Raw genomic sequence first — 17,500 nt, forward strand, 5'->3', positions numbered from 1 at the left:
ATGCACTCGTGTTTACTGTTTATCTGCTGTTGTGTGAGGTGGCTTGTTGTTATATTGCCTCTGGCAAATGCAATTTCCCCACAGGGACGATAAACTTGACCTGAGAGGGAGAGAGAAGAGAACCTTCATGTAAAAAAAAAAGAAAAAAAAGAAATGTGACAGGATCAACTAAAGCAGCACACACAATGACAGACAGTGGAAAGAAAGAGGGCTGGATGGAAAGAAGGTAGGAGTATGTTCAACTTCTTCTTCAACTCTCCCTCTCTTCTGGCTGTTATGGCGCCCTTGGCGACTGCCCGTGTCGCCCATACCTAGATCCGTCACCATTCTCTTCAGCATCCCATCCCCCCATTTTGACTCTTACGCCTCTCCTCCGCCATCCCACTCTGCTGTACGTGATCTTGCATTCCTCTCTCTTCTGCCCTCCCTGGTGACTGTATGCAGGGTGGGGGTGGGGGTGGGTGCAGCGGAGTGGCAGGTGTGAAGGGGCAGGGCACCAGACTATAGAAAGAGTGCTGGATGTGAGGTGGTTGGGGTGCAGACAGAGGTCGTGGGGTATGACAGGGGTTCCCCACAGGTCTTCTCCTGATGGGGGTTCAGGCAGTGGCTGTGGAGGAGAGAGGGCAGCAAGGGTGGTGGTGGGGAGGTGGCTGGCACTGGCAGGACACTGGGAGAAGCCCGAGCGGAGCAGAGAGGAGAGGAGCGGCTTGACTCACTGTGTGTGTCCGGGTTGGCGTGAAGCTGCAGGTACTGCATGTCCTTACTGTGCAGCTGGGAGTTGATCTTGTGCAGGGAGTTCTCACGCTGGCGCAGGGCCACCTCCAGGCTGTGGATCCGCTCCACGTGCTTCTCCACCAGAGACGTCTGTCACGCACGCACAGAGAGAGAACCAGGGAAGGAGAGAGAGATGGAGAGGAAAAAAGAGAGACAGACGAGGAGAGACACGAAGATCGAGAGTGAGAGAGAGAGAGTGAGAGTGAGAAGGTGAAAAGGAGAGAGAGAGACGGGGAGAGAGACGGAGAAACAAGCAGAGAGAAGTTGGGAAGGAGAGAAAAGTTAATTTTAGGTTTATTGTCTCTGTCTCCTGGCAGAAACATTTCATCATGCTTATCAGCTAACCAAACTCCAGACCGATTTTTAATTTCAGCAATGCATTATCTGTGAGATACCACATGTTGCATCGTGACGCTTATTAGCCAGCCCACACTGACACACCAGAAGAAGAAAGAGAGATGGAGCGAGAGAAAGAAAGAAAGGGAGGCTTACATAACTTATTGTAAGTGTTCTGTACACAACATTATGAATTATATTCTCAATTATTAAGTTATCAAGTTATGAAAACACCAACACATGAGTCACTGTGTTTCTGCCTGACATCTGTGGTGGGTTTATTGCAGTGAACCCTCTCCCTCACACTCTGCTCTTATGCATCTTCAACTCTTTCTCTTGTCACCTTTGTACTTTTACTGAAACTTACCAACCCTTTCTGAGATTTAGCATCTTAACACTAAAAGGTCTATATCCCTCGTCCGGGATATTTTTATTTTTGAGTTTTCGTCTTAGAGACATAAAAAGAACAACCACGGAAACATTGAACCCTTTTCTAATATTATTGCTGAGGTCTTCTAGAATAGAATCATATATTCCATTTGTGCACAAATGTACAAAAACATCAAGGCATGTCAGACAACTTAGAAAAGTCTAAAAGGCCTTGGACCTTAGAGTGTTAATGTGGAAATGCGCATCTTTTGTGGGCTTTTGTGGACATTTTGAACAGATAGAAGTTACCTCAAACTAAGTCTTAAAACCTAGAATTAACCCAATTTTGCCAAAAGAATATTTAACAGCAAGCCGGAGTCCCACACACAACCTTCTCCACGCATATCTACCATAATCGAATGTTGTATGGGAATAAGATAAGATACGATAACATGAGATAAGATAAACCTTCATTAATCCCCGAATGGAAATTCAGGTTTAATAGCAGCAAGGAGAGAAACAGGTAAGAGTGGGTTACAAGGTAATAGGAATAAAATATATAAATAAAAATAAAAATAAATAAGATAAATTAAACACTGAGCAGCTGGCACTAGATATCTGCGCTGGGTCTCTGAGTGATTTGGTGGGGTGAACAGCCTATATTATAACTATGTACTGTACATAAGTACAGTCTTACAATAAATAAATCTAAAATAAATAAGTCTCGGCCAGTCAATATATACAGTAAATGTACATATAAGAGTATGATGAGTGTATTGTGTCTTACCATCGTGTCCAGGTCCCTCTGGAGGTTGGTCTTCTCCATGTGGATCTTCTCGTACGCCTGGATGACATCCTCCAGCTGCTCCTCACGCTCCTTACTCTTCTGGAGCTACAGCAAAGAGAGCAATAAATACCTTTTTAGTATTCCTTAACAGATGGTCACATCACAGTCCTTCAGAGGTAAGTGTGACCGAGAACTGACCTTCATATAGTCGTTAAAAAAGTATATATCATCAGCTGAAAATTAGGCTTCTAGAGTTTTTAATTATCACAAGCGCCTCTTTCATAAACCCCCTCACAGTTTGGTAATAGTTTTTATATTCTGTAACTACTTCTCATAACTTCCCACCAAAGACTTAAACAAGTCCACCATGAACTGAAAATAACACCCTAAATTCTTGGATGTGAGGGAATTCATGGGGTAAGAAACGCTTTCATGCCCCCTTGAGAGGGATGGAAGATTAAGACTACATAAAAAAATGTAGGCCGTGTGTTAAATTCATCGAGCCAATAACCAAGAGATGTATTTTATCAAAGCACATTTGTGCCATTGTAATCCTTGCAGCACCAGCTGGAAGCACTCCCCAAGCAATAAATCTTTAATTTTTTGGGGATTTTTTGCCTTTAATCGATAGTTTTATAGAGGAGTTGGACAGGAAATGAGAGGGAGAAGAGGTGGGGGGTGGACAGGAGAAATAACATCAGGCCGGATTCGAACCTGTGTCCTCCATGGACATCAACCCCGAATGTGTTTGCGCCACAGTGCCAACCCCATATTTATTTATTTTTAAAGCACCTTGCGTGATTTGCAGACTCCAGACTGATTGTGTCTCCAGCCCTCTTCTCTCAGTCTCTTGTCCTCAGATGGGAGTAAAAATCATAGTGGAACTGCCTCCCCTCGTTCACTTCATCTGAGGTTCGCACTCCTGCCTGCCCTGTTCGCTCATTCTCCTGCCTGTGTTTTTATACATCAGTGCTCATCGTGCAAGAGGAGAGGAACACGGAGGTTATGCCATTTTTAGAACGTGCTAGAAAAAAATAAGAAAAAAAGAGGAAGCACCGCCGACTCGTTCAGGTCTTTCCACCTCAGCCGCCGACGGAGGGTTTAATCAAACGTTTCATGAATGTTTCAAACACACCGGGGTATTGAAGCCTGAGACCAAAGTATTAATGCACTACCCCCGCACACACACACACACACACACACACACACACACACACACACACACACACACAAACACAGACACATACACACACACACCCCCCACACACACATACACTTTCGCACCCACAACCTCCCTCCCACCCAATCTACCTCCTCAACGCACACTTCAATGCGTTTTAATTCAGACACATCCGCTGCAATTATCCCAGCTTGCACTTCTTCTCCCCCCACACACACACCCTCCCTTCTATCCTGCCCCCCCCCACCCCCCCCAATCACCAACCTCGGTAGATAATTATGTTTTTGTGGTCGGCCCCCGCTGGATGTGCGGTGCAACACGCTAATGGATGGCCCTGGGCACGCAAGCCTGAAAACAGGCGGAGAACAAAGGATGAGAGATAGAAATCAAGGACGAGGAGCTGAAGAAAGGAAGAGAGAGAGAAAGAGAGATAGATACATAGAGGGTGAAAGATTGACTTGGAGACAAAGAGCAACACGCTAACATCAGCTTATGAGGTGTGGGAGTGAGTGAGGGAGAGAGAGAGAGAGAGAGAGAGTGAAAGTGGGAGGAAGAGAGAAGGGATGACATAGGAACAGAGAAACAGAGAGAAAGAGAGAAAGAGAGAGTGAGAGTAAGAGTGAGAAAGAGAGAGACAGATAAAGTTATCAAACGCATAAGGAGGAAGACAGACCGCGCACGATACAGACAGACGACCAAGAGAGTAACGAGCGATCGGAGGACGGAGCAGAGGAAGGCTCGGCGTGGCTATGGTAACAGAGAGAGATCATCAGTAATTAATGAGATTTTTCCCCCTCACGCGCACTCACATCGCCGTGACGATGGCTGGTGGCGCCGGGGAGCTTGTTACTACCATAAAGCTCTTACACAACCAAGCCTGTCTCCCTGGTGCTAACCAATAAAGTGGAGCAATGAAGCCCCTGATGTCTTTTGGGGGGGATTAGGGTTCATGTACTTGGCTGAGAGCTCAGACTAAATATGCATATGACTGTTCTCTAAGAAAAGCTGGTCTTTTTTTTTTTTTTTTTCTCCCGGCCCTTGAGTACACTTCCTTGTGTCTCTCAATAGTCTCTATTGAGTGTGCGCACTGGCTTTGGACACCCTATGGACATTTGGGTGTTTAGTATTCTATACTGTTTTTGAGGTGAGTGCTTAAGCATTGGTATGTGTGTGTGTGTGTGGATATATGTTGTCATGTGTCCTCATGTTGGCATGACCGGATAGAGTGCACAAACATGTGTGTACCTGTATGCTGACTGTCTCTATGAGAGAGCATGTGTGTGAGTGTGTGTGTGTGTGTGTGTGTGTGTGTGTGTGTGTGTGTGAGTGTGAGTGTGAGTGTGTGTGGTGGCTGTTGTTGCTGTGTGTGTGTGTGTGTGTGTGTGTGAGTGTGAGTGTGAGTGTGAGTGTGTGTGTGTGTGTGTGTGTGCGTGTGTATGTGTGTGTGTGTGTGTGTGTGTGTGTGTGTGTGTGTGTGTGTTTTTTCTCTCACCTCGTGTGTGAGCATGTTGACTCTCTGCTGCAGGTTGCCATTCTCTGACTGCAGCAGGGCGGTCTCCTTGGGCTCGAAGGAGCAGTAGGAGTTGCGGTCCTCCCCGAACTCACTGATCATAGGGAACTAAAGAGGCAAAACACATTCATTAAAAAACATTCTCTCCTTAAAACACACTCACTCAGATAAATGCACACACATACACATACACATACACATACACATACACATACACATACACATACACATACACATACACATACACATACACATACACATACACATACACATACACATACACATACACATACACATACACATACACATACACACACACATACACACACAGGCACACAAACACACACAATTCCATTCTGCATTGATATAATGTTTATTACTCTCATCCTGGTAGCTGGGCAAAGCCAGAAAAAGTTTCTCTGATGCAGAAGAGAACACTATTACCTTTCTGTAGTATTTTCTTTTCATTATTCTTCACTGATTCAGTCCACATTCAGTCAGAGTAAATATAATCAGTGGTATACAGGAACCATTGCATTTCCAAATACAGCATTTTGTTACAAAAGAGGCCCTACATTTTCTAGAGATACTATTTAAACTAGCATTAACTATTTGCAGGATCATTGTAATGGGAACATACGCCTTCGCCCTGGTACACAAAACAAAGGGGGTGTTTCAATGTCTACAGAGGACTCTGGGCTCAGACAGAATGTGTTGCCAGTTGTGTGCATTTAGCCTCTCCTTCACACGGCGCCAGAGCCAGGGACTAAACAATGCTTTACCATTTGGGAAAACACCACCTCCCCCTACCCCTCCTCCAGAGGCCGCCCCAGCCAGTTTTAGCCGTACCCGGTGTTTAAATCTTCAGACTGCTCCCCAGCAACCAGTACACCATCATCCGCCCCTATCCTATTCCACGTCTTCACCGGTTCTCACACTCACAGTGGAGCTAATTACACACGCAAAATCTAGGAGTCAGCACACCGTCTGCTTCTTGGTGGATATTCCTCCGTGCCTATTTGTGTTGCTGACGCCCACGTTGAGTAAGCACTCTGAGTTAGCGCTAGGCTAATGTCAGCGTTGAAGGGTTTTAAGCCATGTTGTGCTCTTATAGCAAAAGATGCGATATTGTGGCTAAGCAGAGGGTGTTTAGGCTGTTAGTGTATGTCATGTGAAGGTCTGTGTGTGCTCTGCAGCTATGCACTTTTCTCCCTCCATCCCTTCCCGCCCTCCTCCCTCTCTGACCTGTGGGGTTTGTGCTGGCTGCTCAGCTGTGTAGAGGAGAACCCCCAGAGGCTAACAGCTGCTTCTGCCTCCCCAGCTAACAGATGTTCAACTAATGGGGGGTGAAGTGTATGTGTGTGTGTGTGTGTGTGTGTGTGTGTGTGTGCGTGTGTGTGTGTGTGTGTGTGTGTGTGTGTGTGTGTGTGTGTGTAGAGGGGGGTGGTAGGTGGACAGGAGCGGTTAGCAAGCATAATGCGCCCTCTGCCTCAGGGGAGGAAAACAAATGTTGATGCAGAAAAGCGGCCCAAGCAGAGCCTGATCTGGCCTGTGATGACGTGCGTCGGTAACCTGCAGAGCTAACCTGCACATCTTCCCTAGGGATAGTTTCAGAACAGCCTTTTGACCTTCACTGCCAGCTAGGCCCATCTGTTTTCATTCCCAAAAGACATTTCACCTCACTGTCTCCACCAGCTGCAAAGACCTCTCCGGGATTAGCATAGCATGGCTACCAGCTAACAGGTTGACCAGGAGTAATGGGGGAATCACTGTAGGTGCATACTGTAGGTGCATTAGGGATGACGCTAAGGCACAGAAGTCATTATTTTACTTTCCATTGAACTGTGGAACGGTCCAGAGGAAGCCTCACTCATAATGTGACTAGACCATGACCTGTCTACATGTGTGGTAGCTCACAGAGGGGCGAAATCAGCAATGAAATCAGTGAGAATCTAGCCTTGCACAGTCATAGTATTCTTTGCTGTCTTGCGATTGACAGTTGAACTGAGCTATAGTCTTGTAGCGCCAGGCAATTTCTCTCATTTCAATAGAATTCAGGAACTATGGGAATTGTGTCTTGGCCTCGTGTTGTAGGAACACTGAAATTGGTCTCTCGTGTGCAGTTTTCAGGCAAACAAATAGAACCTCAAGGCACTGGAGTGCAGGTTTTTTTTTTCATCTGACTGTGACTAATAAGATTTTATCTGGCATTCCATTTACATTCTGAATTGGAACATTCTGCCAAACACACACCTGAGAATAAAATACATTGATCACCATATTCAGTCTGTCTGATTACCCTAATGAGCGAATCGACATGTAAACAACAAAAATGCTGTTTGATCAGGGCCCAATATGGCTCCATGACCATCTGAATTGTTTAAACCCGGTGCAAGCCACCCCTTTTTAATTAACAACAAGTCACTCCTCCAAATAAACAAGGAATTCTTTGACCGTCGTCCATCATTGCCCTCAAACCGTCTCACACACGGTAATATCCTGTGCCAGCCATCGCGCTCTGGTGGCCGCCATCGTCTCCGTACCTTTATCTCGTACATCTTGAGCTTGCGCTTGATGCTGCCGTTCTCACGCTCCAGGCCTGCCAGGCGGCTCTTGATTTCCTGGTAGGCGCTGATGAGGGCGAAGTGGGAGGCCGAGTACATGTCCTCGGGGGAGGGGGAGCCCCTCCAGCCCACACTGCCGCAGCCGCTGTCCTCCTTCAGGCCACCGCCCTCGCCGCCACCCAGGAGCCCCAGCTCCCCTCCAAACAGAGACTCCATCTCACAGAGCCTCAACCTACAGACAGGGAGAGAAAGAGAGAAAGAGAGAGAGAGAGAGGTATTAGGAACGGAGAGATTGATACAGAGATTCCAGGGTAGAGAGATAAGAAGGATCGAGTGATAAAGAAAGAGTTGGCAAGGATAAAGAGGGGGGGAAACAAGTGGAGCGAAAGAGGGAGAGTGAGATTAGGGATGGGCAACGATTGATGTTGAGCTAGTTGGAAGCGAAACACAGAGTTAGGAAAAGAGAATGCCATGGACAAGGAGTTGGCAGGCAGATAGAAAGGGAGGGAAAGTGAGGGAAAGAGAGAGAGAGACAGAGAGAGAGAAAGGGAATCTATTATGTAAGTTCAGCATCTTTTTAGACTCTGCTACGTTTATATTTGACACGCCGTAAGCATTTTCCAAAGGCCACCGATATGGTCACGAGTTACGTTTTTTTTGTCTCTTTTTCTTCTATCTCTTCTTTTTTCTTAACCGCAAGTCCTTGTGCAGCCCTTCCACAAATAATTGTTTTGATGCTTGTCCAATTTGCCCGTCAGTGTCCGCTCCACGTTATACCCGGTGCTGCTGAGTCGCGGCAAACTGTTACAAAATGTCTCTCCACGATAGTTAAATTCTGTTTTTGCCTCCCTCCCATGAAAGGCCTCCTCTAAGGCCTGCCTGGTGTTGCCATGAGAAGCTGGAGAGACCCTGTGGGGACCGTGGGAAGGAAAGTGTAAAATATTCAGTGAGACAAAGGGCAGAGAGAGAGAGAGAGAAAGAGAGAGAGAGAGAGGGAGGGAAAGAGTGTTAAAAGTGTGGTGTTCTGTTCGTTCTGTTGCTCGATAGAAGCTGCACTTTGTAAACACTGTTAGAATGGCCATTTGAATGTGTTAAAAAGGGCCATCACTTCATCTCTCTCTCTCATGGTCTCCCCTCTCTCTTTCTCTCTCTCTCATGGTCTTCCCTCTTTCTTTATCTGCCAACCTGCCTGTCTTTTTGTCTCTCTTTCTCTCTTTTTCTCAGCTGTGATATGTGTGTGTGTGTGTTTGCGTGTGTGTGTCTGTCTGTCTGTCTGTCTGTGTGTTGTGTTCTGCTGTGTGTATGTGTGTGTTGTCTTGTATTGTGTGTGTGTGTGTGTTTTGGCATGTCAGATGCCGGGAATGCCAGTTCTCTCTCTCTCTCTCTCTCTCTCTCTTTCTCTCTCTCCTGAGTCATGCCCTCTCTGCCCCCTCTCTGCCCCCTCTGATGCCAGTCAGTTGGCCGAGCTGATGACTCAAGCCAGTTGACACCACCAGCCCACATTTGCCACACCGCCTGCTGTCGTCTCCCAGCCCAACAAATCACCCGCAGATGTCACAACAGCGCTCAGACAAAAGCGGCCGATCCATTGATCTCGTCGTAAGCAGGCGTAATCCTAGAGGGATGTTTCAGTCCAAACAACAGGCAGCTGCCTCTTCCAGGCGGCTGCATGTTAGACACAGCGCTCTTTTCTCTTTCCGAGTGGAAAATTGTGCCCTTGTCGCATTAGAACATTTGACTCATACAGAGAGGGTCAGGTCAACCAAGAAAAAAATACTGCCTAAGTGAATTTGGAAACGCCACATAAAAGAGGGAGTCATGAAAATGAAACTCATTATTCAAGAAAGTTGTAATGTAGACCATTCAGATTTAATGTATAATACAAAAACTGTTAATTTGGCCATTACAAGGACCTGAGTCAACTCAAGGCTTTAACACTTTGTTCATGGAAAAGTTGTGAAAAGTTGTGATTGGAACAAGAGCGTGATACGGCCTTACAAGTGCTAAATGCTAAATTCACACTTTTTGAAAGCAACTGTCACCCAAGCCTAAGTGCTCTGTCTTGTACTGCTTTTTCCACAACGCCACCGCTGTACAAAAAGTGCTCATCTTAGCATCTTAACTCATCCTAGCTTCAAAATGATTTTAGCTCAACTAAGATAACATCTGGTTCTGTGATGATGCATCTGGTTGCAGTTCTGGCCCTGATCTGGCGCAGGTCTGGTGCATCTGGTCCAGACTTTGATGCTAACTGGATTAGCCTCCACGCCACCCGCGCCAGAGACTGGGCCCTGGCTGTGCTGCATGCATACAAGTAACAGAGACCTACCAGTTATGTCTGCACTGTGGTATTCAGCCGTAACACTGTACACTGCACCAGACGCTTACTCTCCCTTAAACTTAAATCAAGACGGGGTTCATGGTTCTGAATATTTATAACGCTTATGCACCTCCCAAAAGCATGCATTAGCCAGGCGCCAGCTGTTCTCTGCTAAGCTGTTAGTGGGTGCAGCATCAGCTGCTACCACCTGGAAGCGGCACTGAGGGGCTGTACGTACCCACACCATCAGGTTCACCTGATCGCTAAAACAACCGATGGGGCCAAGGCACATTTTTCCAAACACTTTTGCACTTGCTAAAAGCTTGCATAAATCAGGGCTCTCCCATCTACATCTCATTCCAACAGCCAGGCAGTGTGATGCCTTTAAGCTGTGAAGTTGGAAGCTGCGGTGAAGTACGTATACACGCCATCAGGTTCTCCATCTGATGGGGAGTGGAGGTGTGAGGAGATCTCTGCACAGCTAGATGAGTCAGCCATCCTTTGCCCAACGCTATTTTCAACCTCTAATAATGTGTGTGTGTGAGTGTGTTGCCGTTAAAACATACCCCAAACAACATACACACACACACGCATACACTCACACACACAAACACTTGGCCCATTTATAAACGCTTCTACTCACTTTCTCTTTCCTTCTGTGTGTGTGTGTGTGTGTGTGTCGTTGTCCTTCAGTGATATCCAACAAACCACCCACACACAGATACATTTCCACTGGCACGGGTTGGCATAAGTGGGCACGCAGAGAAGCCAAAGAGAGAGGCACTGACTGCAGCTTTGATAAGGATAGCAGTAATATCAGTGGAGCTAGCTGGGTTGGCGGGCGCTGCCTGGGACTTAAAGGGGTTTACACGAGACCCCTGGCTCCTCCAGTACTCTCTGCACGGGCACACGGGCACACGGGCACACAGGCACACGTACCACATCCTCTCCCCAGCCAGTCCTCTGATTCTGCCCCGGAGTCTGCCCCTCGGCTGGGCTCTCAGCTTAAGGCTTATCTGGTCATAGACGCCGATGGCTCCAGAGATAGCTGAGATAAAAGGCTGTGGCTCTGCAGCATACAGTGCTCCTGAAAAGCTAAGTGGCTATAGTGGAGAAGCACAGAGCGCAGAGGCAGAGGCAGAGGCAGAGGCAGAGGCAGAGGCAGAGGCAGAGGCAGAGGCAGAGGCAGAGGCAGAGGCAGAGGCAGAGGCAGAGGCAGAGGCAGAGGCAGAGGCAGAGGCAGAGGCAGAGGCAGAGGCAGAGGCAGAGGCTAACTCTGGGGTGACATGGCACAGATCCAAGCCCTGGCCTGGCAGCAATCAGACAATCCTGCATCAGATCCTTTCCATTATCATGGAGTTAACAGGATGAGTAACAAAATGGGTTTCAATGCTGTCTCATGTGTGCCTATGTCCCACCCCCTCTCTCTCCCTCTCTCTTTCCCTCTCTCTCTCTCTGTTGTTTTCCATGCTGACAAGGCTCTGGACTCAGATTGTTTTGGTGCATCGATGGTCTAAATACAAGGGCGTCTGTATATTATCAGCAGCAAATGTCACTAAAAATGGACAATACATCCCTCAGAAAGAGCTGAGACAGAGTGGCACAAATCCTGAGTCTAGACTGTTCTCAGGTCATTGTCGAACAGCAGACAGGACATTATTTACCCAGCAAGCTAACTCAGCAGGTCTGTCCACTCCCTCTTCCCCTCCTCTCTCTCTCCCCCTCTCCCTACACACGCACACAGACACACAAGCACGCACACACATACACACACGCACGCACGCACGCACGCACACACACACACACACACACACACACACACACACACACACACACACACACACTGACACACACACACACACACACACACACACACACACACTGACACACACACTGACACACACCAAATATATTCACACACAAGAACAATGGCCCACAGGTCTAGCACCTCATTTGCAGACTGCTGTGCTTTTTCACTCTAACACACATACATACAAACACACTCATGCCAGCACACACATACACACACACACTGTTTCTCTTTCACACACACACAGACACACACTCTAACACACACAAATTTGCAACTCCACTGCTCACTCCCTGCTTCATTAGAACACTTACCACAGAAAGTCATTCCTTACCTGAGGCTGAGACTGTACACACACACACACACACACACACACACACACACACACACACACACACACACACACACACACACACACACACACACACACACACACTCAGTCATACAAACATACTCATATGCTTTCTTTGTCTCTTGTTCACACACACACACATACAGTATGCATACACAATGAAACATTCCCAGGAGGGCACATTAATGCATTTTTAGGACCCTTATCAAAACCAGACCTGCATTAGCCCTGCACAGCGAGAGTAGATTTTCCAGCAGAGGTGCAAAGAGAGACAGAAAGTAAACAATTACCATTACTGTAAAGCTGATTCCTCTGTAATGAACATTACTGCTGGCTGATTCCTCTGTAATTAGCTACATTCTTACAAAGTAACAACTGCTGTACTTATCTACATACAATCCCTATCATGAAGCCAAAAGCTTGCTTCACTCCAGGAAAAGGCTGCCAAATGTGAGACGGAGTGCCTCTGCAAGTAAAATATTGCTTATTTCAACAATAGTCGAGCACACACTTTGTTCTTGTGACTTCATGAGTAAGCACAACAATATGCATTCCTTTTTTCACTTACTTTTCTGTATGTGTTTCATTTGATTTGATCTTCCGCTTTAAACCTCTCTGAACCACTCTTACCTGTCCATCTCTTTCTCATAATGATACACTGCCAAGCTTTACAATCCAATCCACAGCCATATCTGACTCACATTTGTGAACCGGACCTTGTTGAGTAAAATGTGATGTGAACAAACCATTGGAAATGTAAACACATGTTTGATGTGGTCTAGTGAGGCATGCGGCATAAACACAGCCTCTTTTTGCAACACAGCTGCGTCCGGCGTATACCCAGATGCACCCGTGCATGCCACGATGGAACGTGATTGGCTAACATCCTACCATCCATGCACGCTCGTGTATATGATCAATGCATCCCTGTGGCACAGCGGTGGCAGCGGCCCACTGGAGATTCTATTGGCTGCACACGGCTGCCACCCACTCAATAAGTGCGCATTCCCTTCACTTCAACCACAGACACACACACACACACACATACACACACACACACACACACACACACACACACACACACACACACACACACACACACACACACACACACACACACACACACACACACACACTTTCTCTCTCTCACTCTCTCTCTCTGAGCCGATACGTGTGAAATAAAAGACATGCACTGACTTCATCTGTTATGTCATCACTGGGGCGGGTAATTGGCAGCGGCGAGAGAGAGAGGAGAGAAGTCTGTAATGAGCAGTCATCACGCGCAAGCAGCCACAGCAAAGTGAGAGCGGGAGGCGGCAGTGGGCTCTAAGAGGAGAGGCTCTCAGATCTCAGATCAGTGCTGTAGAACAGACCTCTAGTGGATCACCATGGCGCCAGATCAAAGGGAAGAGAGGAGAGAGGGAGGGAAAGAGAAAGAGAGATAAGCGTGTTAAGAGGTCATAAGGCGTTGCCATATGTGTAAGAATCTCTGTGTGTATGAGGGTGTCAATCCAAGCCTGCCTGTGTTTGGATGTGTTGGTGGGTGGGTGCCTGCCTGGGTACTTGTGTGTTTGTGAGAGAGGGTGTGTCAGAGAGAGGGGGAGAAAGAGTGAGAGAGAGAGAGAGAGAGAGAGAAAGAGAGTGTTTGAGTCCAGTTTGGAACCCACCAATCTGCTCAGTAGCCCACAGAGTGGCTGTGTGGGTCAGTATGAGGACCTTCATGTTGACAAATGGATGATCAAACAAAACCGACGGCTTCCCACTGTTCCACAAAAATCCACCTCTACGGAAGCTACTCTGATAACCTGCCTCTCTCTCTCTCTATCTCTCTCTCCATCTCTCTCTCTCTCTTTCTCTCTCTCTCTCTTTTTAAAACCCTGATGCAGACCCAGACATCTATTTAGCTCACATTAACATTTGATCCTGAGCGGGTTCCTAAAATACCCCCCACGCCGCAGCGAGCGGTGGGCTGGCCAGGCTGAGTCGAGGCGGGGCGGGGTGGGAGCGTTATCTGTATTCCATCCGCCAGGGAGGCCAACTCATTACATTCAAGCTGGTGAGCTCAGGGACACTGTGCCCCTGCTCACTGCCATCATTGCATATTCACTCGTCTTCTCTCTCTCTCTCTCTCTACTTCTCTCTATCAATCTTCAAATGCGTTATCTTTTTTAGGGGTCAGGAATATAAAGGTTTTTTATACTGGTTTGATAATCAAGTGTTCTAAAACTCAAATCAAACCTGAGAATTTGTTTCATGTCTGTTTGTCTATTCTACCTGTCTGTGTCTATTCTACCTGTCTGTGTCTGTTCTACCTGTCTGTGTCTGTTCTACCTGTCTGTGTCTGTTCTACCTGTCTGTGTCTGTTCTACCTGTCTGTGTCTGCTCTACCTGTCTGTGTCTGTTCTACCTGTCTGTGTCTATTCTACATGTCTGTGTCTATTCTACCTGTCTGTGTCTATTCTACCTGTCTGTGTCTATTCTACCTGTCTGTGTCTGTTCTACCTGTCTGTGTCTATTCTACCTGTCTGTGTCTATTCTACCTGTCTGTGTCTGTTCTACCTGTCTGTGTCTATTCTACCTGTCTGTGTCTATTCTACCTGTCTGTGTCTATTCTACCTGTCTGTGTCTATTCTACCTGTCTGTGTCTGTTCTACCTGTCTGTGGTTATTCTACCTTTTTGTGTCTATTCTACCGACTGTGTCTGTTTCTACCTGTCTGTGTCTGCTCTACCTATTCTATGTCTGTATTTCTCTCCATTGAGCTGAATTCAATTGAAGAGGTTTCATTGGGATGACAAAACAGTATTTTTTTGCCTTGCCCAAGTAGACATAGATTGAACATGGAACTTGACCAAATGAGCTGTGTAGTCAAATAAATAAGCCATGTTTCTCCCTCTACCTTCCTTTCTCTCTCACTCTCTCTCATTCTTTCTCTCACTCCATGTCCTTTCTCTCTCTACCAGTCATTCTGCCTGAAGCTGCACCTGTTTTCTCACTGGGCAGCCGGCGCTCATGGTGGCCAGGGTTGGGCGGTGGCGGTGGTGGCGGTGGTGGTGGTTGCGGCAGCACCGGCAGGCCTGCTGGCGTCTCATTAGCTGCCATCCTGAGATGCTGAGAGCTGTGTGTGTGTGTGTGTGTGTGTGTGACAATGACCCCTGGCCGAAAGGGCCTCAGGACACCACTGGACTGGGCATAGGGCATGGCGGGCATTTGCCCGGTGGCCTGAAGCCTTTTATTTATTTTTTATTCATGCCAAACTCGCGTCTAACGTAGCAGGCCACGTTAACTTCAATGCAGGCCACATTAACGTCAATTCAAGTTAATGGAAGTTAAACAGGCCCGCGGGTCCTGGCCTTCAAGTATTTTATCTAAAGTTTTCAGCGCTAACTACCTTAATTAAAGAATTTGGTGTCTCGACAACTATTTATACTCCTATAATACCGTACGTATCTTCGTCATGGTGGGTATTATTTTTGCAAAAAAAATAGTAGCAATTTAGAACAACAGCACATGATTAACCTACATATACTGAAGAAACAATAAATAAAAACGATTCAATGAAACGAATAAGTTATTTTCTTTGGTATTTTGTCATTCAGAATTTCAGATTTGCAATGGGGATTTCTGGGTAACATGTTTAACACTGCTAATGGACCAGATCATTTAAATATTCGTCTCGCGAGAAAGGTAACAGAGTGACATTAAGGCTGCTAACTGTCAATAGCAAAGGAGCAAGACTGCTATACCCTATTGTGAAGGCTACACGAGTCTGTTGAAAATGTCTTATAAACACAAAAGTGGCAGTAAGAAAAGGCAAGAGAGAAAAGAGCTGCAGGAGAAGGTGGCAAAGCTACCTAAATTAGATTATTTTGATTTTTCAACAAACGTTCGCCAGTCCGTGGAGTCTGCTAGTGCTACGGACGACCCTCCTGCTAGCAACAAGGCTCGTCGAATGCCATTCAAATAGGTGAGTAGTACAAGGGTATTTGATGGGCTGCCATGCCCCCTTTAACAAGTCGCAGTGGAGCAACCGTTTCATTATGTGTTTTTCAGATGTGGGTAAAGCAGGTGTGTCGCTTGTCATCCGTGTTTAAAGAACGCTTTAGCACACTTTGACCCTGTGTTTACGTTACCGCGAGTCGGAGCGCGTCGCTATCCATGTTTCTAATACATTTGTCACTGTCCTGTCTACTTTCAAAAAGCAAGAGGACTTTGAGTGTGAGAGGTGTTGGGCCATCCGTGACCGCACCATGGCCAGGAGGATGGAAAACAGAACGTGTGTGTCTGTGTTTAATAATTTAGTTAGTTTCATCGTGTCTGCGTTGCTTGTATACACAATTTAAATATCCTATTGAAACTTCTTCTTGTAAATATTGTTAATACATTGTTTGCTGTTCCTCTTAATAAATTAGTTAATTACGTTATGTGGGACGTCTGTCATTTTTAAGATCAGGGTTATCGTAAACAGTGCTATCTAGGCTACTTTCTGACCATTTCTAACGAGTTAAACAAGATTTCGTTCTTTGTGTACACACCTGTCACAATCATATAGATTACAAACATCTTTGTTTAGCGTAATAGGGAACGCCAAAGTAACTATAGCGTGCACCGGGGCCCGTCGTAACCATGTTACGCCACTGTACAGATGTCATCATTGACAGGGTAGCCGAGAGCGATCTGATGAAAAGGCTGCTTTTGTGATGAGGTAAAATAATACGCTGACTTGAAACACTCATAGTGGATCAGATTAAGTTAATTAACATTTTTTAATATAATTCCTTTACTTATATTTAAGTAACAAGGTTGAAAGAATGACATGTCTAAAAAGTAATGTTACCTACGGTCAATAGATCATACTTTTGATAAGCCTACGATAACAGTATTTTGGGAGAACTTTTCATAATGCTTCTCATAGTGTTAAAATGTTTGTGTCTCCTAGTGCACATTGATCGTTTAAGGCAGTGATTCCCAACAAGGGGTAAGTGGTACATACCACCTGAGGTGCGCAAGCAAACTGCAGGGGGTATGTGGATAAATTAACGAATGTGTGCAGCATAGTCACTGCATGAGTGAAGGGGTACTCATGGTGTGACAAAAAGGCTTAAGGGGTACGCATGTCAAAAGCAGTTGTGGAAAAAACCCACGCTGTCACACAGCGCGCTTACATTTTTCCCCGTCAATACCTGGTTGTGGCCTGCTCTTGGTTAAAAATGCCCGGCCTGAAAAATGTCCCTAGTCCAGCCCTGCCTCAGGACAGGAGTGACGAAGCCCCACCCGCAGGCTCACCTCCCCTCCCCTCCACTCCACTCCACTCCACTCCCCTCCCCTCCTCTGCCGAGATGCCTGCCCAAACTTCCCTGCTAAACTCCGGTGGATCCAATCAAGTTTGCTCAGCGTGACGCCCCACAGCGTGATGGGATGCACTCTATTCAATATCCATTTCCTTTTCATTCCTCGCCCACTGTAAAAGGCATTCAACTAAAGGCGCCGTCACAAAAC

General features: G+C 46.5%; 1 protein-coding gene across 1 annotated transcript in view; it reads right to left on the bottom strand.

The window, feature by feature from the left end:
- Positions 1 to 17,500, bottom strand: part of tbkbp1 (TBK1 binding protein 1) — a 61,953-nt gene that overhangs the window by 23,552 nt on the left and 20,901 nt on the right. Inside the window, exons 4-7 of the mRNA XM_080833955.1 lie at positions 7,500 to 7,752; positions 4,939 to 5,064; positions 2,267 to 2,371; positions 717 to 864 (exon numbers count right to left, since the gene is read on the bottom strand). Of these exons, the coding sequence (XP_080690081.1) occupies positions 717 to 864; positions 2,267 to 2,371; positions 4,939 to 5,064; positions 7,500 to 7,736 (616 nt within the window). The 5' untranslated portion in view covers positions 7,737 to 7,752. The remainder of the gene's footprint in view (positions 1 to 716; positions 865 to 2,266; positions 2,372 to 4,938; positions 5,065 to 7,499; positions 7,753 to 17,500) is intronic.

The sequence above is a fragment of the Sprattus sprattus genome (genome assembly GCF_963457725.1).
Source record: "Sprattus sprattus genome assembly, chromosome: 3".
Lineage (NCBI taxonomy): Eukaryota > Metazoa > Chordata > Actinopteri > Clupeiformes > Clupeidae > Sprattus > Sprattus sprattus.